General features: G+C 48.3%; 1 protein-coding gene across 5 annotated transcripts in view; it reads right to left on the bottom strand.

The window, feature by feature from the left end:
- KCNH6 (potassium voltage-gated channel subfamily H member 6) overlaps positions 1–24288 on the bottom strand; it is a 531028-nt gene that overhangs the window by 27895 nt on the left and 478845 nt on the right. For all 5 annotated transcript variants that reach the window (XM_056548171.1, XM_056548170.1, XM_056548169.1 and 2 more), the window contains one exon: positions 15253–15452. In XM_056548171.1, the coding sequence (XP_056404146.1) occupies positions 15253–15452 (200 nt within the window). The remainder of the gene's footprint in view (positions 1–15252; positions 15453–24288) is intronic.

A 24288-nucleotide genomic window follows, 5' to 3' on the forward strand; every position in this document is an offset into this window, starting at 1 on the left:
TTCTTGCAGGATGGGGGTTAAATAGGCTAAATCTCCACCCCAATATCTGTGGCATAGAAGGTAAAGTATGGGCATATATTTTTTTATTTCTGCTGTAGATCTACAACAGATCTTTCAGATGAAAAACCCAGTCATCCGAACATAGCCTTTAGGTGCCTATACACATAAACGCCCAATACACATAAATGTTCAGCTTAGCTGAGCTTTTATGTGTTCTGAATGAAGAGAGGAGGGGAAAGCCACTGCCAGTTTTCTCCCCTTATCACTCTGAAATCAAATGGGTTGGGTAGTTGAAAACCAATATGCCTGATCTATCTCACTTCTGGTGACATCTGTCAGGGGAGATTTAAGAGGACCCTATAGACATTGGGGAGTTGAACGGTCCTGCTGGATTGGTAAACATTTCACTAATGTGTATGGGGGTCTTGAGGCTATAATCACACGGCAGAATTTCCACACATATGCACCAATCCCACGTCTGCATTCATTTGGGTGGTTTCTGGCTTGTGAGGATTTTGTGCGGAATCGATGCGGATTCCGTGTGGAATCCATGCAGAATCCACATGCGGAAATTCTGAAGTGTGAATGGGAGTGTGGAATCCCATTGAAGTCTATTGGGGCTTAGTTTGATGTAGGATGCTGATATGAATATAGCCCAAGGCTTCAGCAGTGTAATCGCCAGACTGGCAAAGAGTTTGATATAAAATATGTATCAGTGCAGGAGGCTGAAAAATAAAAATAATAATATTGTCCGCTGTTGTATAACGTGCGTTCTGCATCCATTTTGGTATAAATAAGCAAAAGCAAATCTTATTATAAGCCCTAAGTGCTGCCACCACTCTGTGTGGTGGGAATTATAACTTAGTAAAGCCATTTTCAAAGGGCATTCTAATCATTATATCGTACATTAAAAATGTCATAAGTATCTCTCTGGGATTGCAAACAAGGACACCAATCTTCTCATGCTGGGTTTCAAGTATTTTCTTTTATTTTTTCTTTTGACATGGTTGTGTTAATGTAGCAGTGAAAAGAATCTTTTGATGTGTTGTCAGACATGTGAGAAGATCACACTAGTGAAGTCAGTGATCTTGGACTGAAACTGAATTCCGGAATAGAAGAGTACATACATCCCTTTGACACTGCTTAGAGATTCCTGTAAAAACATCCCGACCACAATGTCAATGAAATGCATGAATCTTTGCTTGGAAAGTTGTCATATTACATTAACAGAAATCTCTCTCTCGCAGTCTTAAAGGGGTACTCCGGCCCTGAGACATCTTATCCCCTATCCAAAGGGGACCCCCGCAATCTTGTATTTGCTACCCACCTGTTTGAGCTGCACGCCGCGGTGCCAGCTCACAAACAGCCAAGTGGCGACCACAGGGCCGGAGTATCGCGACGTCACGACTCCACCCCCTTGTGACGTCACCCCCGCCCCCGCTATGCAAGTCTATGGGAGGGGGCGTGACGCCCTGGCAGCGGGACCCCCGCAATGAGACATCTTATCCCCTATCTCAGGGCCGGGGTATCCCTTTAAAGGGGTTTACTCACTCTAAAGACCTAAATTAATGGTGGTATAACACTGCATGCAGCACACATAACATATGTTCGGGAAATGGACCAAATGTAGTCACTTTTAGACTGTGATCAGTCCATTAAAGCTGATCTGGGGTCCATCCAAATAAACTGAGTTTATATATAACTTTATACCCTCAGGTGCCCTGATTTCAACTGTGTATTTACTTTTTTGTTCCTGAGATATAGAGGATGTGGTAACGGGGTGTGATGAGGGCAGATGTTGTTACCTTAGGGGCAGATGGCATTAACCCCTTGTATTCGTGATGCCAGGGCGTGGTTTATCCTTGATACCACCCGAAGGTATGCTGCTAGATCCTGGGCTAGGCACGGGGGCAATAATGACTCTGATGCCAAGTTACGGATAACGGTAGCTTTACTGAGGGTAGACAGATAGTAAAGTCTATACTGTTCAGCCAGGGCCCATGGAGGTGACCAGTGACTCAGAGACCTTAAGGGCTTGCTGGAACTTGTAGTAGGACTGGGCAATTTAATGCAGGCCACGCTGACTTGACAGTTGCTGACAGGGACTGACTTGATTTGACTGATGACTGACAAAGCTATGTGTAACACTCACGTTTCTGAAGACAGGAACTCCGGTGTATGTGGATCCGCTGGGCCTGTGTGGCAGATGACCCAGACCGTACCAGGGAGCTGAGTCTAAGGTGCCACTGGTTTTCACCAGAACCGCAAAGCGGGATGGACTTGCTGCTACAGGTGACACCCAGGTACCTACCCCTGGCACGGCTCGACCACACAGGCGGCTGAGGAGATGTGAGGCACAGGAGGAATAAGGCAGCTCGTAGTCTCTATAGCAGAAGGTCAGGGCAGGCGGCACAGTAGCGTAGTCTAGACGTAGCAGGAGGTCAGTAGGCAGGCGGCAGAGGAGCAAGATCGAGCCACAAAGCAAGAGATCAGATACACGGCAAGGCAATAACAGGAATGCTTTCTCTCAGGCTCAAGGCAACAAAGATCCGGAAGGAAACTGAGGAGGGTGGAGGAATTTATAAATGAGCCACAGGTGGATTACACTAATGAGCGTACTGGCCCTTTAAATCTTAAAGCTCCCTAGAGGATGGGGACACACCCGCCAGAGCAGAGTAGAGGCGCTACAGCAGGTAATGGGACCATGCGCTCATGGCCATCGTGTGCGGCCATTGCGCATAATGCAACACTATGACTGTAGCTTACTTGCAAGTGACTGTGGCTGCAGACTTGACTTGAGGCCTCCAATGATTCTGGACATCTCTAGGACTCGATTTGACCTCAGGAAGACTTGTATGGAAAGAGAGAGAGAGCTAGCTCCACCCAGGGTTTATATGTGGGAGACTAGCAGGAAGCCCATAGGTCACCCCTGGGATCACCTGGGTAACAATCACATGACAAGTCACATGATCAACAGTCTTAAAGTGACAATGCTTTCTGAACACATTAAATGATATAATACATTAGAAACATATTTACATGGGGGGGGGGGGCAGATGCAAGGGGGCCCAGGGGACACTGTAGGGAGGCTGCCTGACAGGACAGCAAGGGACCGGGGTAACACCTCCCGTACTGGGCCACCACAACCCCCCCATCTTATGCACAGCCATCCTCGGCACCCAGTCCTTCACAGGTCTGATTGTGGCAGACAAAAAAGAAATGAGTCCATGTAGCATCTTGCAAAAAATGTCCGTACAGGCTCCTGTGTTTTAGAGAAATAACCATGTGGGGGTTAACGGACTTTGCAACTGCTTTATTAACACATTCAGAACATTAATATGCATAAGTTGTGAATTGGGCTGCCCGGAGGTTATCTACCCAATGCCTTGGCTGCTGTGGCCCATCGGCACTAGCTCCTTTTCCCCAGAACTCAAGAGGCAATTTTATACTGTACAACAAAGTTATTTGTGCATAATATATTTTTTCCCTACTTGTGTTTAACTTATACTTCAGGGAAACCCTCTGGCCAGTAGAGTGCCCTGTACACGTGGACAGGAAGAAATGTTTTAAGTTCTCAGTGAAGAATCACGGCTACCAGCCGGGCATATGCTTATGTATATGGTTGCAAATAAACTTCTTGACAAGTTCGTCAGGCACTTCTTGAACATTGCATAACCTGTAATAACAACAATGCTTCCGCATAAAATACAGTTAGTCTTTTCGACTCAAAAAATAGCAAACATCTTGCAAGACTGAAGCACTGTGGCCTGGCAACATTCCATCCCAACCTCGATGGTCAGCTTGTTTCCTTGACTGGGACATGTACCTTAGACCACAAGGCTAAGCTAAGGTTAGGCTAAACCTCCTCGACCACAGTAGTAGGCCTGTGCACATCTATAGAAGACCCTCGATGCAGATATCTGGGGTTCATAACAGGTGACTCAGGATACCATTCTTCTTGGACGACTTTTCCCTTGATGCTTGGTGGCAGGAGACCAAATGGATCTGAATCCCAATCTTCAGAGGGGAAGTAGGTGAAGGGGATTTGTGTTGGGTTCTTGGGCCAAGTGGCAAGCTCTGTACCGGGGTGTATTCTACAATCTCCCCGCACTCTAGGGAGTGTAGAGGTGTAGGGAGGTAGTCTCTCTTTACTGCTCTCCGGTTGACCAGAATAGTATCACCGTGGTGACAGCCCATTAATTTGCCATACCCCCTCACTCTGTCGAACTTGATGACTGTGGCTCTCCGCCGCTCTAGGGGTGGCTCTCCCTCTCAGGGTTGATCCAGCCTTCTGATATACAAGGCCTAAAGGCTCTTAGTGTCCTGCTGCTGGACTTGGCATACTACATAAGGCGCTACTTCAGGACCATATTCTCTTCTCCTCTGTGCCCTTAACTCTTCCATTATGGCAGCCACTTCGGCCTCCCGCTTGGCATTCTCAGCCTGGGCGGCTGGGACAGAAGGATGGGACTTCCCTGGCAGGGGTAGGAGATGGTCCCTCATAAACCGGATTGATGCAGGCTTATCGCCGAATAGCCACTTAGGTAAGGGTGGTGACTGGGGACGTTCTAGGGGCTGCTGGACCTGGGGTTCTTTCTCTGGACTGAAGGTAGATGGAGAGGTAGAGAATGTGGCCTCGGCCAGGGTACTCACTTCCGACTTCTCTGTGTGGATCTCCGCCCAGGGTCCCCAGGTCCAGTGATGGGGAGACAGCCTCACCGGCGACGATCCTCGCGATGATGCAGGCGTTTCACCAGCCAAAGTTGCAGGCCCATCGTCCTCGGGCAATGGAACCTTCAGGTGGGTGTCTTCGGCCCCGATGGAGAATCTCTGCAGACGATCCGTTAACTCCTGAAACATCTGCGCCATGGCCGCGGCAACTTGCCCGGCCTCTGGTGCCATCTTGGGACTCTCTATTCTCGTGCTCTGCTGCATATCTGCTATCTTCTTGCTCTCACCAGGAACTTCCGCAAGACTGAAGAGGTCCGGCTCCGCTCTGCTTCTTATACTGGTCTCCAACAAAATGGCTGCTGGCCGGAACTTCATCATCAGCAGGTCCTGGGACTGGAAGTGACTCAGCGGTGTGTCCTCTTCTTCTGCTCCCCTGGCAACAAGAGGCGGACCTTTCAAGTTCCATTTAGGATTAGGAACTGCGACTTGGTTTTCATGCCCAGGGGCGTGCTTTTCTTCCAACAGATTAACCCTCTCAGGTATGGTGGCAGACATCTTGGCACGTAACAATGCTTCGGCACGAATTTTGCACATAGTGTTCACGACTTCAGCACTATCCTCAATGGCAGATAACAGTCTTTTCTTCACCTCCCCTCTATATCACAAGTGCCACGAGTAAAACATTTTCCTCTGACAAAGTCCCGTACACTTTCTGGCAATACTGGACACAGTTCAGACTTGGGGATGACTTGTCACATAAGGCGCACACCCGTATCCTGATCGTGACACCAAGGGTTGTGGTAGTGGGGTGTGATGAGGGCAGATGTTGTTATCCTAGGGGCAGATAGCACGATGGTATTTGTGACACCAGGGCGTGGTTTATCCTTGATACCACCCGAAGGTATACTGCTAGATCCTGGGCTACTAACGGGGGCAGTAATGACTCTGACGCCAAGTTATTCATAACGGTAGCTTTACTGAGGGTAGACAGATGGTAAAGTGTATACAGTTCAGCCAGGGCCCACGGAGGTGACCAGTGACTCAGAGACCTTAAGAGCTTGCTGGGACTTGTAGTAGGTCTGGGCAATTTAATGCAGGCCACACTGACTTGACAGTTGCTAACAGGGACTGACTTGACTTGACTGATGACTGACAAAGCTATGACTGTAGCTTACTTGCAATTGACTGTGGCTGCAGACTTGACTTGAAGCCTCCAATGACTCTGGACACTCTCTAGGACTCGACTTGACCTCAGCAAAGACTTGTAAGGAAAGAAAGAGAGCTGACTCCACCCAGGGTTTATATGGGGGAGACTAGCAGGGAGCCCATAGGTCACCCCTGGGATCACCTGGTCACTGGTACCTCCTGGGTAACAATCACGTGACAAGTCACAGGGTCTTAAAGTGACAACACTTTCTGAACACATTACATAGTATAATACATTAGAAACATATTTACATGGGGGGACAGATGCAAGCGGGCCCAGGGGACACTGTAGGGAGGTTGCCTGACAGGGAAGCAAGGGTACGGGGTAAAACCTCCCGTACTGGGCCACCGCAAGGATTTGCTATTTTGTTGACTCTTTTACTTTTCACTAAATAGAGAAATGGGTAGAAGCTTTATTGCAAAATGGGGGTGAAAAATAGGCAAATTCACGCCCCTCAGCCTCCTAAGCATACCCCCATGACTTAGCATTCACCCCCATTTGGCAATAAACTTCCAGCCCATCTGACTATTCAGTGAAAAGTACATTTAAATAGTAAATGTCCTATATATATATATATCAGGAATCGAGCAAGAAAGTAAAAACACCCTTGGAATCAGGACACCATATGCTATAAAATGATATTAAAGGGGTATTCTGGCCAAATACATCTTATCCCCTATCCCCTATCTTTGTTTCCGGGACTGGAGATGTGACGTAATGCCATACCCCCTTGTAACGCCACGCCCCCTCGTGACGTCACGTCACGCCTCCTCCATTCATGTCCATGGGAGGGGGTGTGGCGACTGTCAGGCCCCCTCCCATAGATATGAATGGAGGGAGCGTGGCGAGGCGTGATGTCACGAGGGGGCGTGGCGTGACATCACGTCTCCAGTGCCGGAAACAAAGAGGTTTCTGAGACTGGAGATGCGGCCCCGCATAGAATACGGGTGCTGCACGGAGATCGCTGGGGGGTCAAAGCGGCGGACCCCCATGATCAGACATCTTATTCCCTATCCTTTGGATAGGGGATAAGATGTATTTGGCCAGAATACCCCTTTAAAAGCTCAAGTTTTTGGGCTGACCTCTATAAACTCAAAGGGCCCTCCGAAAGTAACCCACAGTATACATCACCATATCCTTTTGACGATATGCTAACGTACACCGCATTTGTACACTAAAAAATGGTGTGAACAGGCCCTAACTAACCCATTCATGCCTCTACTGCATCCTCAGCCCTCCAGTTTTTACTACTGTTTTTCTAAGCTTCAAACTATGTAGCTAAAACTATATCTAAAGAAAGAGCGTGGAAGATAAATGTTTTATCACAAAGGCCAGGAAATAAAGCAGCTCTGCCTCTTGATCAAATTGCACGGGTACAAAGTCACACAAGGAAACCACAAGATAAAGCAGCGGAGAGTGATGTGTTTACGTTGTGCTGCTTTCTCCTGGCACTGATCATAGCACAATCATTATAAAGATGATTAAATCTCCACTAGCTTATTTTATTTATGGCCATATTTCTGTTTGGCATGTCATCTTTCAGACATTCTATAACATTTTGGATTATTTACTAGGCTCTAGAAGCTGCGAAGCTTGGAAATATCCACGTTCTATATTCTCCGTGGGAATAATTCAGCTACAGTGAGACTTTTTTTTTTCTATGCTGGAGCAATGACTTGAATAGTAATCGACCAAGCAATAACCCAACTTGGAATGTATTTGGAATGTATTAGTCAAAGTCAGCAGCCATGCCTATAGTTTTTTTGCATAGTATTAAGGACTATGCAGACTGCAAATAAATTCTATATGCATAGAAATAAAGTATACATATAGTTCTGATTTGCACAATTGGCAAAAGTCAGGTATGATCTATGCGCCTTTGTTCCAATCTCATAAACTGATGGCATATAGGTTGGATATGTCCAGGGCTGTGCCGAGACGGGTGTATGGGGTGCTTCGCACCCAGGCGGGTGCTGACCATGAGCTCTCAGTGCACTTGTCTGGCCCAGCCAAATGGTGGCATAAGTGCTGCCAAAAACTAGTGCTGACTACTACAGTACAGCATGCTATTGCCATACAACAAATGTAGTCGGGGTCTTCATTTAGCTCTTGGCTTTAACAGTCGGACGGCGGGCTTCTGCGTTGGATTGGTGACATCAGACGTCTGCCTGTGCACCAGAGTCAGGGAGGGCCTGAGGCTTGTGAAGAGTGGAGTGGACCAGCATGGCAGCAGGAGTCCAAGCCCAGCCAAGTAGCCTACCAAACCAGGATTTGAGCAGAGTGTTACAGGCTGCACTTAGTAGAATGTATATTTGTGAAGGGGAGAAGTTAATTACATAACCACACCCACCAGAGGGTGCCCAAAACAAACTGCACCCATGTGTCCATGACCTAAGGCTCTATGATCGGTGGGTGTCTGATCTCAGAGACCAACAACAATCATGAGAATGGGGGGGGGGGGGGGGCAATTATAAAAGAGGTCTCTGGGAATCTTCAGAACGGGGCCCCAACACACGTGTGCTGTACTCGGGTATCTTCAGCACTCTCATTTGTATGCTCTCCCTCTGATTGCTTTGGCCCCTGTTACGCCGAGCGCTCCGGGTCCCCGCTCCTCCCCGGAGCGCTCGCTTCACTCCCTCCGCTGCAGCGCTCCGGTCACGTCCTCTGACCCGGGGCGCTGCGATCCCGCTGCCAGCCGGGATGCGATTCGCGATGCGGGTAGCGCCCGCTCGCGATGCGCACCCCGGCTCCCCTACCTGACTCGCTCCCCGTCTGTTCTGTCCCGGCGCGCGCGGCCCCGCTCCCTAGGGCGCGCGCGCGCCGGGTCTCTGCGATTTAAAGGGCCACTGCGCCGCTGATTGGCGCAGTGGTTCCAATTAGGGTTATCACCTGTGCACTTCCCTATATTACATCACTTCCCTTGCACTCCCTTGCCGGATCTTGTTGCCTTAGTGCCAGTGAAAGCGTTCCCTGTGTGTTCCTTGCCTGTGTTTCCAGACCTTCTGCCGTTGCCCCTGACTACGATCCTTGCTGCCTGCCCCGACCTTCTGCTACGTCCGACCTTGCTTCTGCCTACTCCCTTGTACCGCGCCTATCTTCAGCAGCCAGAGAGGTGAGCCGTTGCTAGTGGATACGACCTGGTCACTACCGCCGCAGCAAGACCATCCCGCTTTGCGGCGGGCTCTGGTGAAAACCAGTAGTGGCTTAGAACCGGTCCACTAGCACGGTCCACGCCAATCCCTCTCTGGCACAGAGGATCCACTACCTGCCAGCCGGCATCGTGACAGTAGATCCGGCCATGGATCCCGCTGAAGTTCCTCTGCCAGTTGTCGCTGACCTCACCACGGTGGTCGCCCAGCAGTCACAACAGATAGCGCATCAAGGCCAACAGCTGTCTCAACTGACCGTTATGCTACAACAGTTACTACCACAGCTTCAGCAGTCATCTCCGCCGCCAGCTCCTGCACCTCCTCCGCAGCGAGTGGCCGCTCCTGGGCTACGCCTATCCTTGCCGGATAAATTTGATGGGGACTCTAAGTTTTGCCGTGGCTTTCTTTCCCAGTGTTCCCTGCATCTGGAGATGATGTCGGACCTGTTTCCCACTGAAAGGTCTAAAGTGGCTTTCGTAGTCAGCCTTCTGTCCGGAAAAGCCCTGTCATGGGCCACACCGCTCTGGGACCGCAATGACCCCGTCACTGCCTCTGTACACTCCTTCTTCTCGGAAATCCGAAGTGTCTTTGAGGAACCTGCCCGAGCCTCTTCTGCTGAGACTGCCCTGTTGAACCTGGTCCAGGGTAATTCTTCCGTTGGCGAGTATGCCGTACAATTCCGTACTCTTGCTTCAGAATTGTCCTGGAATAATGAGGCCCTCTGCGCGACCTTCAAAAAAGGCCTATCCAGCAACATTAAAGATGTTCTGGCCGCACGAGAAATTCCTGCTAATCTACATGAACTTATTCACCTAGCCACTCGCATTGACATGCGTTTTTCCGAAAGGCGTCAGGAACTCCGCCAAGATATGGACTCTGTTCGCACGAGGCGTTTCTCCTCCTCGGCTCCTCTCTCCTCTGGTCCCATGCAATCTGTTCTTGTGCCTTCCGCTGTGGAGGCTATGCAGGTCGACCGGTCTCGCCTGACACCTCAAGAGAGGACACGACGCCGTATGGAGAACCTCTGCCTGTACTGTGCTAGTACCGAACACTTCCTGAGGGATTGTCCTATCCGTCCTCCCCGCCTGGAAAGACGTACGCTAACTCCGCACAAAGGTGAGACAGTCCTTGATGTCTACTCTGCTTCTCCACGTCTTACAGTGCCTGTGCGGATGTCTGCCTCTGCCTTCTCCTTCCCTGCTGTGGCCTTCTTGGACTCTGGATCTGCAGGAAATTTTATTTTGGCCTCTTTCGTCAACAGGTTCAACATCCCGGTGACCAGTCTCGCCAGACCCCTCTACATCAATTGTGTAAATAATGAAAGATTGGACTGTACCATACGTTTCCGCACGGAGCCCCTTCTTATGAGCATCGGATCTCATCATGAGAGGATTGAACTTTTGGTCCTCCCCAATTGCACCTCAGAAATTCTCCTTGGACTTCCCTGGCTTCAACTTCATTCCCCAACCCTGGATTGGTCCACTGGGGAGATCAAGAGTTGGGGGCCCTCTTGTTCCAAGAACTGTCTAAAACCGGTTCCCAGTAACCCTTGCCGTAACTCTGTGGTTCCTCCAGTAACCGGTCTCCCTAAGGCCTATATGGACTTCGCGGATGTTTTCTGCAAAAAACAAGCTGAGACTCTACCTCCTCACAGGCCTTATGATTGCCCTATCGACCTCCTCCCGGGCACTACTCCACCCCGGGGCAGAATTTATCCTCTCTCTGCCCCAGAGACTCTTGCCATGTCCGAATACGTCCAGGAGAATCTAAAAAAGGGCTTTATCCGTAAATCCTCCTCTCCTGCCGGAGCCGGATTTTTCTTTGTGTCCAAAAAAGATGGCTCCCTACGTCCTTGCATTGACTACCGCGGTCTTAATAAAATCACGGTTAAGAACCGCTACCCCTTACCCCTCATCTCTGAACTCTTTGATCGCCTCCAAGGTGCCCACATCTTCACTAAATTGGACTTAAGAGGCGCCTATAACCTCATCCGCATCAGAGAGGGGGACGAGTGGAAAACGGCATTTAACACCAGAGATGGACACTTTGAGTATCTGGTCATGCCCTTTGGACTGTGCAATGCCCCTGCCGTCTTCCAAGACTTTGTCAATGAAATTTTTCGTGATCTGTTATACTCCTGTGTTGTTGTATATCTGGACGATATCCTAATTTTTTCTGCCAATCTAGAAGAACACCGCCAGCATGTCCGTATGGTTCTTCAGAGACTTCGTGACAACCAACTCTATGCCAAAATTGAGAAATGTCTGTTTGAATGCCAATCTCTTCCTTTTCTAGGATATTTGGTCTCTGGCCAGGGACTACAGATGGATCCAGACAAACTCTCTGCCGTCTTAGATTGGCCACGCCCCTCCGGACTCCGTGCTATCCAACGCTTTTTGGGGTTCGCCAATTATTACAGGCAATTTATTCCACATTTTTCTACCATTGTGGCTCCTATCGTGGCTTTAACCAAAAAAAATGCTGATCCCAAGTCCTGGCCTCCTCAAGCAGAAGACTCCTTTAAACGACTCAAGTCTGCCTTTTCTTCGGCTCCCGTGCTCTCCAGACCTGACCCTTCCAAACCCTTCCTATTGGAGGTTGATGCCTCCTCAGTGGGAGCTGGAGCTGTTCTTCTACAAAAAAATTCTTCCGGGCATGCTGTCACTTGTGGTTTTTTCTCTAGGACCTTCTCTCCAGCGGAGAGGAACTACTCCATCGGGGATCGAGAGCTTCTAGCCATTAAATTAGCACTTGAGGAATGGAGGCATCTGCTGGAGGGATCAAGATTTCCTGTTATTATCTACACCGACCACAAGAACCTCTCCTACCTCCAGTCTGCCCAACGGCTGAATCCTCGCCAGGCCCGGTGGTCTCTGTTCTTTGCCCGATTTAATTTTGAGATTCACTTTCGTCCTGCCGATAAGAACATTAGGGCCGATGCTCTCTCTCGTTCCTCGGATGCCTCGGAAGTTGATCTTCCTCCGCAACACATCATTCCACCTGACTGCCTGATCTCCACTTCTCCTGCCTCCATCAGGCAGACTCCTCCAGGAAAGACCTTTGTTTCTCCACGCCAACGCCTCGGAATCCTCAAATGGGGTCACTCCTCCCATCTCGCAGGTCATGCGGGCATCAAGAAATCTGTGCAACTCATCTCCCGCTTCTATTGGTGGCCGACTCTGGAGACGGATGTTGGGGACTTTGTGCGAGCCTGCACTATCTGTGCCCGGGATAAGACTCCTCGCCAGAAGCCCGCTGGTTTTCTTCATCCTCTGCCTGTCCCCGAACAGCCTTGGTCTCTGATTGGTATGGATTTTATTACTGATTTACCCCCTTCCCGTGGCAACACCGTTATTTGGGTGGTCGTTGATCGATTCTCCAAAATGGCACATTTCATCCCTCTTCCTGGTCTTCCTTCTGCGCCTCAGTTGGCTAAACAATTTTTTGTACACATTTTTCGTCTTCACGGGTTGCCTACGCAGATTGTCTCGGATAGAGGGGTCCAATTCGTGTCTAAATTCTGGAGGGCTCTCTGTAAACAACTCAAGATTAAATTAAATTTTTCCTCTGCATATCATCCCCAGTCCAATGGACAAGTAGAAAGAATTAACCAGATCCTGGGTGATTATTTGCGACATTTTGTTTCCTCCCGCCAGGATGACTGGGCAGATCTCCTTCCATGGGCCGAATTCTCGTATAACTTCAGGGTCTCTGAATCTTCCTCCAAATCCCCATTTTTCGTGGTGTACGGCCGTCACCCTCTTCCCCCCCTCCCTACCCCCTTGCCCTCTGGTCTGCCCGCTGTGGATGAAATTTCTCGTGACCTTTCCATTATATGGAGAGAGACCCAAAATTCTCTCTTACAGGCTTCTTCACGCATGAAGAGGTTCGCGGATAAGAAAAGAAGAGCTCCCCCCGTTTTTTCCCCTGGAGACAAGGTATGGCTCTCCGCTAAATATGTCCGCTTCCGTGTCCCTAGCTACAAGTTGGGACCACGCTATCTGGGTCCTTTCAAAATTTTGTGTCAAATTAATCCTGTCTCTTATAAACTTCTTCTTCCTCCTTCTCTTCGTATCCCTAATGCCTTTCACGTCTCTCTTCTCAAACCACTCATCCTCAACCGTTTTTCTCCCAAATCTGTTCCTCCCACTCCTGTTTCCGGCTCCTCGGACGTCTTCTCGGTCAAGGAAATTTTGGCTGCCAAAAAGGTCAGAGGGAAAAATTTTTTTTTAGTAGACTGGGAGGGTTGTGGTCCTGAAGAGAGATCCTGGGAACCTGAGGACAACATCCTTGACAAAAGTCTGCTCCTCAGGTTCTCAGGCTCCAAGAAGAGGGGGAGACCCAAGGGGGGGGGTACTGTTACGCCGAGCGCTCCGGGTCCCCGCTCCTCCCCGGAGCGCTCGCTTCACTCCCTCCGCTGCAGCGCTCCGGTCACGTCCTCTGACCCGGGGCGCTGCGATCCCGCTGCCAGCCGGGATGCGATTCGCGATGCGGGTAGCGCCCGCTCGCGATGCGCACCCCGGCTCCCCTACCTGACTCGCTCCCCGTCTGTTCTGTCCCGGCGCGCGCGGCCCCGCTCCCTAGGGCGCGCGCGCGCCGGGTCTCTGCGATTTAAAGGGCCACTGCGCCGCTGATTGGCGCAGTGGTTCCAATTAGGGTTATCACCTGTGCACTTCCCTATATTACATCACTTCCCTTGCACTCCCTTGCCGGATCTTGTTGCCTTAGTGCCAGTGAAAGCGTTCCCTGTGTGTTCCTTGCCTGTGTTTCCAGACCTTCTGCCGTTGCCCCTGACTACGATCCTTGCTGCCTGCCCCGACCTTCTGCTACGTCCGACCTTGCTTCTGCCTACTCCCTTGTACCGCGCCTATCTTCAGCAGCCAGAGAGGTGAGCCGTTGCTAGTGGATACGACCTGGTCACTACCGCCGCAGCAAGACCATCCCGCTTTGCGGCGGGCTCTGGTGAAAACCAGTAGTGGCTTAGAACCGGTCCACTAGCACGGTCCACGCCAATCCCTCTCTGGCACAGAGGATCCACTACCTGCCAGCCGGCATCGTGACAGCCCCATTCTGAAGATTGTGTGTGTGTGTGTGTGTGTGGGTGGGGGGGAGTCGCAGGGGTCAGATCCCCAGCGATTAGACACTTATCCCCTATCCTGTGTATATGGGAAAAGTTGTTTTTCATTGGACAACCCCTTTAAGCACTGCAGCACTTTCGCATTGGCCTGTTCACTTGAATGCCGTCATACTGCGACTCCGTTGCATAGTGAGTAGCAGGGGTGCCACCTCTATTCAAGCAAATATAGCTGGAAGTGCCGCTCTGCAGGTAAAAACCATAGTGCTGAATCCCATTCATTCTCATAATCGTTGGTGGTTCCAGAGGTTGAAACATATCATAAAGTGATGGAGTATGCTAGCAATATGCCATTACTTTATGACAGGAGAATTCCCCTCAATACGAATCTTACACTAGCTCCAAGTTCCAAGTCATTCTCATAGAAGTTAAGGAAGCTGAGATCTGGGATGCTCTTCTGTGGGGTCTTGCCCAATGGGTAATGACTATTGATCACAGCACTCCCATAATATAAATTCTGTGGGCACAAGGACATCGAGTTATTAAGTATGAAGATCTCAACATGTATAGGGGGTGCAAAAGTGGCAGCTGCACTAGGGTGCTGGTGCCTGAGGTTGCCACAAGGCATAAGCAGTATTAGAAATGCCACATAATACATGGGCCTTTCTACAGATTTTACATTGGGGCCCAGTAAGTTATGCATTGAAACATAAAACTCAGCTTTATTGAACCTCTTTGAATATGACTTTGGGGAAAGTAGGTGTCTTAAAGGGGTGCTTCACCCCTAGACATCTTATCCCCTATGCAAAGGTTAGGGGATAAGATGTCTGTTCGCAGAGGTCCTGCCGCTGGGACCCCCTATGATCTCTGTGCAGCACCCGGCATTCTGAAAGTTATTTTCAGAACGCTGGGGTTGGGTGGCTGTGGTCGTGACGTCATGCCATGCCCCCATTTGATGTCACGCCATGCCCCCTCCATTCATGTCTGAGGCCGAGTACCCCTTTAACTCCAGTCAAAATTAAGATGCCATTTAAAAGTGGAAACATGTTGTTCCATTGCACTTTTTCCAGTCAAAATGTATGTATCCACTGTAGGGACCAAAAAGAGGTTAACATACTTTTCTAAAGTTTTAGTGCTATTATTGTACTCACCGCGTTCATATCAATGCCATTGGTGTAGGACCAGGCGTGCTGGAAATACTCTTCCAGACGCTGCCTCAGCGGGTTGGGAATCTGGTGGAAGCGAATAAACTCTTTGACACGTAACATCTGGGTGTGGTATCTCGCAGTGCCGGAGTACAAGCGCTGGATAATGGCGGAGACATTACCAAAGATGCTGGCGTACATGAGGGCTGAGAGAGACAAATATAAGAGATGTTAAGAGAGAACATTTTACAGCATGGCAGGAGTTATACAGAAATCGTCTTAGGGGCCGAACACATATATTTTGCACTTTGTTGACTACAAAAGGATCTCGCAATTTTTTTATTTTTTTATTATAGAGATTTTTACCTAACAGTAGTATACAAATTTGATTACATAATGCATAATACAATGTCCATGTGTGAAAAAACATGCAAGAAAAAAAACAACCCATGCACTATGCACACACTAGGTCCACTTTAGCCCGCCATTACTCTTAAGGCCATTGCACATGACTTTACTAAAAGTCACTTACAAACTAATGATATTCCTAACCCTCACCTAGTTACGTAATCGGAATTACCGAAATATACCATGAGAGTTTATCCATCTGCCCCAAATGTTGTTATATTTACACAAATTCCTTTTCTTATAACCCCATGTTCTAACCAAATTGTAATATACACCTTTTCTAATAGTTCTCTTGGGATGGGTACTTTTTATTCTCTTAACTTAATGAGGCTATAAACTTCTTTGACTGATATAGAATACATTGTATCACCAATTTTAAAAAGGCACAACACTAAGCTTAGGTGTACCTAGTCAGGTTCAAGTAGGCCACTACATTCCTAGTCCTGTCTACAGTATACAGTCCAGCTGCAAGAATAACACTCTCTATAGAAAGAAGAACTAAGGTAGGGTTGAATTTAAAAGAAGTGAATTTCTGGGGCCTGAATGCACAAGAAATCTGGGCATCATCTTGCCTCCAGTCCTGGTCCAGGTAGCAACCAGCTAAGTAGAGGAGTTACTCCTGGATATGCCAGCAGAGTCGTGCCAAAGCAAAGTCCATAGAAGTAAGTGGAGGGATATTCTGCACATTTGCCATGGTCTACCCTTTAAAGGAAATCTGTCAACAGTGTCACCTGCACTAACTTGTCGGTACTGGTAGTGCAGGTGACACTGATGACAATGGTACTTACCTAGTCCCGTTCCATGCAGGGAATCTCCGGTAATCTTCTCCGTTAGCTCTAGCACTGGGCACCCGGCTTGGGGCATGGGCGAAGCTTAATGACATCACCATTATTTCTCTCTGCTGGGTCCCAATGCTAGAGAACAGCAGCGGTGATGTCACTAAGCTCCGCCCATGCCCCAAGCCGAATGCCCAGAGCTGGAGCGAACGGAGAAGATTACTGGAGATCCCCTGCATGGAATGGGACAAGGTGAGTACCGTTGTCATCAGTGTCATCTGCACTACCTGTCGGTACCAACAGGCTAGTGCTTTTAAATAGGACACCGGCTAGCGTTATACCCAGGCTAGTGCAACACAAAGTCAGTCTACATCCTTAAGGGACATTCTAAAGTTCAGGTACAGAAAGAGTACTGGAGCAGATTTTCACAAGGAAGACAAGTAGAACTACAAGTACAAGCACTAAAGTAACAAAATGCACAATTCGAAAGGAACAGTGACTGGTGACTTTATACTGCTTTTTCCTTGCAGGAAAATTGTACAGTTCTTTGAAATACAAAGTATTTTTATTACACTGTAAAGCATACAGTTGTTATCCAAAACCCTGGCTTTTGAGGTTATTTTACCCAGGGCCTTGTGTGCAATGAACAGCTTTCTTAAAAAAGGTGTCTGTGGGGAATAAAGGTCACGCCCCTTCCATAGACTTGCATTGAGGGGGTGGGACGTGATGTCACGAGGGGGTGGGGCTATGGCGTCACAAGCTCCTGGCGCCGGCTCCAGCGTTCGGTATAGTTTGTTCCAAACGCTGAGCAGCAGAGTATCCCTTTCAGCCCCAGTATACAACATGGACTACTACCTTTGTTAACCCATACCATGTGGTGGAAATTGTGTACCTGCACCAAATTTATTATATGGCGCAGGGCACGTGATGAATATGTTTCTGCTCACATTACTTCACTCTGCATGATGCTTCCTCTGTGACTTTTTGTATGACTTTTGAATAATGCTGTCCACAGTCAGTTTTTAAGCCAAATCAGGGCTGGAGTAGAATTGCACCTCAGTTGGCATAGTTGCGCCGGACGACGCAGCAAACTAAAAAGTCTCACATCATAAATTCCTGACCACTGCATGATAGCAATGAAAATCACCACTTGGTATTTTTTTTTTTAATCTTCTAAAGCAAAAGCCACAGAGAAAAGTCTCTAAACAGCATCTGGGACAAACTGTGCGACAACTTTACCCTACAAAACCAGGGTAAAACCAATGATAACTTCCATACCTGTTGTTTCCTCTGTATAACATCCTGTAATTTAGGGGCAGCCAATATGGGGAAGTTCACTGATAATAAACAAGTTAAATATTCAACTTTGCTAATTCTAGGTGCCACCAAGCAATCGCTAAGTCAATATGGTGAGAGAGTGAGGCATGTTCAGTTGTGGAGGACATTTCTCCCCATGATATAAAGTTTCAGTATATTAAACTCTAAATAACAGGAGAAACCAATTTAATATCTTGAAACGTAATCCCATAAATAGATACACAGTGTTCAGGCTACTATTATTTTATTATTTGTCTTTAAGAAACACATAGTCTTCCGAAAAATTGAAATATTTACACAGACCACGGTTGATGTATTATGTTACTTTCAGTTCTTATTTTAGGGGGGGTGGTGGGGGTTGGGGGGGGTGTAAGATTAAGAAAAACATCAATCTCAGCTTAGTCGTTCAATAGATAGGTTACATTAAGATTATATTATTATGTAATATCCAAGTGAGATGGCTTTATTTGGTGGCGGTGTATATATTTCTTTATATACCTTTTTCAGTTACCATTTGTGATTACATTCTTCCATTTCTTAATCAGGTTACCGCTGCTTTTGGTTGGAGACTAATAACTTTAATGTTTGTTGAGTCTGTTTCTAGATAAATATCATGAGCGTAGTTAAGCTACACTGGCTAAATTATTGGAGGAACTCAAACCTAAGGATTAATGCAGTGTAACTTGTCCAGGGGAGAGGTGTTATTAAAGGGGTACTCCGGCGCTATCTAGAAACAGACTCAACAAACATTAAAGTTATTATAGTCTCCAACCAAAAGCAGCGGTAACCTGATTAAGAAATGGAAGAATGTAATTACAAATGGTAAATGAAAAAGGTATATAAAGAAATATATACACCGCCACCAAATAAAGCCATCTCACTTGGATATTACATAATAATATAATCTTAATGTAACCTATCTATTGAACGACTAAGCTGAGATTGATGTTTTTCTTAATCTTACACCCCCCCAACCCCCACCACCCCCCCTAAAATAAGAACTGAAAGTGACATAATACATCAACCGTAGTCTGTGTAAAATATTTCAATTTTTCGGAAGACTATGTGTTTCTTGAAGACAAATAATAAAATATTAGCCTGAACACTGTGTATCTATTTATGGGATTACGTTTCAAGATATTAAATTGGTTTCTCCTGTTATTTAGAGTTTAATATACTGAAACTTTATATAACGGGGAGAAATGTCCTCCACAACTGAACACGTTACACACTGGACACAACATATTATCATCTATTTAACCCCTTAAGGACTCAGCCCATTTTGGCCTTAAGGACTCAGACAATTTAATTTTTACGTTTTCATTTTTTCCTCCTCGCCCTCTAAAAATCATAACTCTTTTATATTTTCATCGCTAGACTAGTATGAGGGCTTGTTTTTTGCGCGACCAGTTGTCCTTTGAAATGACATCACTCATTATATCATAAAATGTATGGCGCAACCAAAAAACACTATTTTTGTGGGGAAATTAAAAAGAAAAACGCAATTTTGCTAATTTTGGAAGGTTTTGTTTTCACGCCGTATAATTTACGGTAAAAATGACGTGTGTTCTTTATTCTGAGGGTCAATACGATTAAAATGATACCCATTATTACATACTTTTATATTATTGTTGCGCTTAAAAAAAATCACAAACTTTTTAACCAAATTAGTACGTTTATAATCCCTTTATTTTGATGACCTCTAACTTTTTTATTTTTCCGTATAAGCGGCGGTATGAGGGCTAATTTTTTGCGCCATGATCTGCACTTTTTTTTTATATCACATTTGCATATAAAAAACTTTTAATACATTTTTTTATAATTTTTTAAAATAAAATGTATAAAAAATGTAGCAATTTTGGACTTTTTTTTTAACGTTCACGCCGTTCACCGTACGGGATCATTAACATTTTATTTTAATAGTTCGGACATTTACGCACGCGGCGATACCAAATATGTCTATTAAATTTATTTTTTACGCTTTTTGGTGGTAAAATAGGAAAAAAACGGATGTTTTCCTTTTTTATTGGGCGAGGGGATTTTTCACTTTTTTTTAACTTTTACTTTTACATTTTTTAACATTTTCTTTTACACTTCAATAGTCCCCATAGGGGACTATTCATAGCAATACCATGATTGCTAATACTGATCTGTTCTATGTATAGGACATAGAACAGATCAGTGTTATCGGCGATCTTCTGTTCTGGTCTGCTCGATCTCAGACCAGAGCAGAAGATGCTGGGAGCCGGAAGGAGGAAGGTGAGGGGACCTCCGTGCGGCGTTCTGAATGATCAGATCCCCGCAGCAGCGCTGCGGACGATCCGATCATTCATTGAAATCGCGCACTGCCGCAGATGCCGGGATCTGTATTGATTCTGGCACCTGGCGATAAGCAGCCGGGATCAGCCGCACATGACACGGGCATCGCTCCGATGCCCGCGGTTATGGACAGGACGTAAATGTACGTCCTGGTGCGTTAAGTACCACCGCTAAAGCCTACCATGATTTACATTGGTACAGAATACTGCAGACTATTGCACTTCAATTAACTAACGGTCTTAAAGGGGTACTACCATGGAAAACTTAAAAAGATTTGTAAATTACTTCTATTAAAAAAATCTTAATCCTTCCAGTACTTTTTAGGGGCTGTATACTACAGAGGAAATGTTTATCTTTTTGGATTTCTCTTATGTCACGACCACAGTGCTCTCTGCTGACCTCTGCTGTTCATTTTTGGAAATGTCCAGAGCAGGAGAAAATCCCCATAGGAAACATATGCTGCTCTGGACATTTCCTGAAATGGTCAGCAGAGAGCACTGTGGTCATGACATCAGAGAAATCCAAAAAGATAAACATTTCCTCTGTAGTATACAGCCGCTAAAAAGTACTGGAAGGATTAAGATTTTTTGACAGAAGTAATTTACAAATCTGTTTAACTTTCTGGCACCAGTTGATTAAAAAAAAAAAGTTTTCCACGGTAGTACCCCTTTAAAGGGTTTTTATGTAAATCATACACTTTTATACAAAATAAAGTTCTGGCCCTAATCAGCGCCAATATTATTTATTTTATAAAGTACAACTGTACAACGCACGGGACTGCTCCTGTTGCTCTCTTCAGATGCTGCGGCTGGATATAGCATACTCAGTTACACTTTTCCTACATGGCATATTCATGCTGTATGTATGTACTTTACATAGACTACTGGAATACTTGTGTGCTGGATGAGCGGGTGTTCCCGATGATGGGTGGGACCCTGTATATCTGGTTCATGCTCCCCCTAGTTCTATTACTCCCCTGATGATGTCAAGAGACTTGTAACTGTTACGCCTAGCGCTCCGGGTCCCCGCTCCTCCCCGGAGCGCTCACGGCGTCTCTTTCCCTGCAGCTCCCCGGTCAGTCCCGCTGACCGGGAGCGCTGCTCTCTCATGGCCGTTGGGGATGCGATTCGCACAGCGGGACGCGCCCGCTCGCGAATCGCATCCCAGGTCACTTACCCGTTCCCGTCTCCTGCGGTCATGTGCTGGCGCGCGCGGCTCCGCTCTCTAGGGCGCGCGCGCGCCAGCTCCCTGAGACTTAAAGGGCCAGTGCACCAATGATTGGTGCCTGGCCCAATTAGCTTAATTGGTTCCCACCTGTTCCCTGCTTATATCTAGTCTCCTCCCTTGCACTCCCTTGCCGGATCTTGTTGCCTTGAGCCTAGTGAAAGCGTTTTTGTGTGTTTATACCCTGTGTACCAGACCTTCTGTTATCTCCCCTGACTACGAACCTTGCCGCCTGCCCCCGACCTTCTGCTACGTCCGACTTTGCTTCTGCCTACTCCCTTGTACCTCGCCTATCTTCAGCAGCCAGAGAGGTGAGCCGTTGCTAGTGGATACGACCTGGTCACTACCGCCGCAGCAAGACCATCCCGCTTTGCGGCGGGCTCTGGTGAAAACCTGTAGTGTCTTAGAACCGGTCCACTAGCACGGTCCTCGCTATCCCTCTCTGGCACAGAGGATCCACCTCCTGCCAGCCGGCATCGTGACAGTAGATCCGGCCATGGATCCCGCTGAAGTTCCTCTGCCAGGGGTCGCTGACCTCCCTACGCTGGTCGCCCAGCAAGCTCGTCAGATCGCCCAGCAGTCGCAACAGATAGCGCAACAAGATCACCAGCTGTCGTACTTGACTACCATGACACAGCAACTCCAGTCACAACTACAGCAAGTACAGTCGCAGCTACAGCAGCAACAATCATCTCCTCCGCCAGCTCCAGCACCCCTTCCGCGGCGAGTGGCCGCTCCTAGCCTCCGCCTGTCCTTGCCGGACAAATTTAATGGGGACTCTAAGTTTTGCCGTGGCTTTCTTTCGCAATGTTCCTTGCACTTAGAGATGATGTCGGATCAGTTTCCTACTGAAAGGTCTAAGGTGGCTTTCGTAGTCAGCCTTCTGTCTGGAAAAGCCCTCTCATGGGCCACACCGCTCTGGGACCGCGATGACCCCGTCACTGCCTCTGTACACTCCTTCTTCTCGGAAATTCGAAGTGTCTTTGAGGAACCTGCCCGAGCCTCTTCTGCTGAGACTGCCCTGCTGAACCTGGTCCAGGGTAATTCCTCTGTTGGCGAGTACGCCATACAATTCCGTACTCTTGCTTCTGAACTTTCCTGGAATAATGAGGCTCTCTGCGCGACCTTTAAAAAAGGCCTATCCAGCAACATTAAAGATGTTCTGGCCGCACGAGAGACTCCTGCTAGCCTGCATGAACTCATTCATCTAGCCACTCGCATTGACATGCGTTTTTCTGAGAGGCATCAAGAGCTCCGCCAGGAAAAAGACTTAGATCTCTGGCCACCTCTCCCACAGTCTCCACTGCAATCTGCGCCTAGGCCTCCCGCCGAGGAGGCCATGCAAGTGGACCGGTCTCGCCTGACCCTGGAAGAGAGGAATCGCCGTAAGGAAGAGAATCTTTGTTTGTACTGTGCCAGTACTGAACATTTTCTGGTGGATTGCCCAATCCGTCCTCCACGTCTGGGAAACGCACGCTCGCACTCAGCTCTCGTGGGTGTGGCGTCTCTTGATGCCAAGTCGGCTTCTCCACGTCTCACGGTACCTGTTCGGATTTCCACTTCAGCCAGCTCTCCCCTCTCAGCCGTGGCCTGCCTGGACTCTGGAGCTTCTGGGAATTTTATTCGGGACTCCTTTGTGAATAAATTCCGTATTCCGGTGACCCGTCTTGTCAAGCCACTCCACATTTCCGCGGTCAACGGAGCCAGGTTGGACTGTACCATACGTTTCCGCACGGAGCCCCTTCTTATGAGCATCGGATCTCACCACGAGAGGATTGAACTTTTGGTCCTCCCCAATTGCACCTCGGAAATTCTCCTTGGACTTCCCTGGCTTCAACTTCATTCCCCAACCCTGGATTGGTCCACTGGGGAGATCAAGAGTTGGGGGTCCTCTTGTTCCAAGAACTGTCTAAAACCGGTTCCCAGTAACCCTTGCCGTAACTCTGTGGTTCCTCCTGTATCTGGTCCCCCTAAGGTCATTAAGGACTCTGCCTGCCACAGGAAATGCCCCTCCCCCCCTCCCAGTTCCATCAGGCAAGCTTCTGTGTCCCCTCATGGCCCTCGTCCTGGTGTCACACTGCCCCGTGCCAGGTCCCGCCCTCTGCCCTCTCTCCCCATTCCTACTCCTGCGGTTCTGCCTGCCGTTGAGGAATCCCTCCATCCTTTCCCGGTGTCCTCATCCCAGGGGAGGCAGTTACCCGATAAAGAGAAGGGGAGACCTAAGGGGGGGGGTACTGTTACGCCTAGCGCTCCGGGTCCCCGCTCCTCCCCGGAGCGCTCACGGCGTCTCTTTCCCTGCAGCTCCCCGGTCAGTCCCGCTGACCGGGAGCGCTGCTCTCTCATGGCCGTTGGGGATGCGATTCGCACAGCGGGACGCGCCCGCTCGCGAATCGCATCCCAGGTCACTTACCCGTTCCCGTCTCCTGCGGTCATGTGCTGGCGCGCGCGGCTCCGCTCTCTAGGGCGCGCGCGCGCCAGCTCCCTGAGACTTAAAGGGCCAGTGCACCAATGATTGGTGCCTGGCCCAATTAGCTTAATTGGTTCCCACCTGTTCCCTGCTTATATCTAGTCTCCTCCCTTGCACTCCCTTGCCGGATCTTGTTGCCTTGAGCCTAGTGAAAGCGTTTTTGTGTGTTTATACCCTGTGTACCAGACCTTCTGTTATCTCCCCTGACTACGAACCTTGCCGCCTGCCCCCGACCTTCTGCTACGTCCGACTTTGCTTCTGCCTACTCCCTTGTACCTCGCCTATCTTCAGCAGCCAGAGAGGTGAGCCGTTGCTAGTGGATACGACCTGGTCACTACCGCCGCAGCAAGACCATCCCGCTTTGCGGCGGGCTCTGGTGAAAACCTGTAGTGTCTTAGAACCGGTCCACTAGCACGGTCCTCGCTATCCCTCTCTGGCACAGAGGATCCACCTCCTGCCAGCCGGCATCGTGACAGTAACTTACCTCAGTATTGACAGAAACACGTTGGGAGAGGAGGGTGTGATTGTATA

This window comes from Hyla sarda, chromosome 12 (genome assembly GCF_029499605.1).
Source record: "Hyla sarda isolate aHylSar1 chromosome 12, aHylSar1.hap1, whole genome shotgun sequence".
NCBI lineage: Eukaryota > Metazoa > Chordata > Amphibia > Anura > Hylidae > Hyla > Hyla sarda.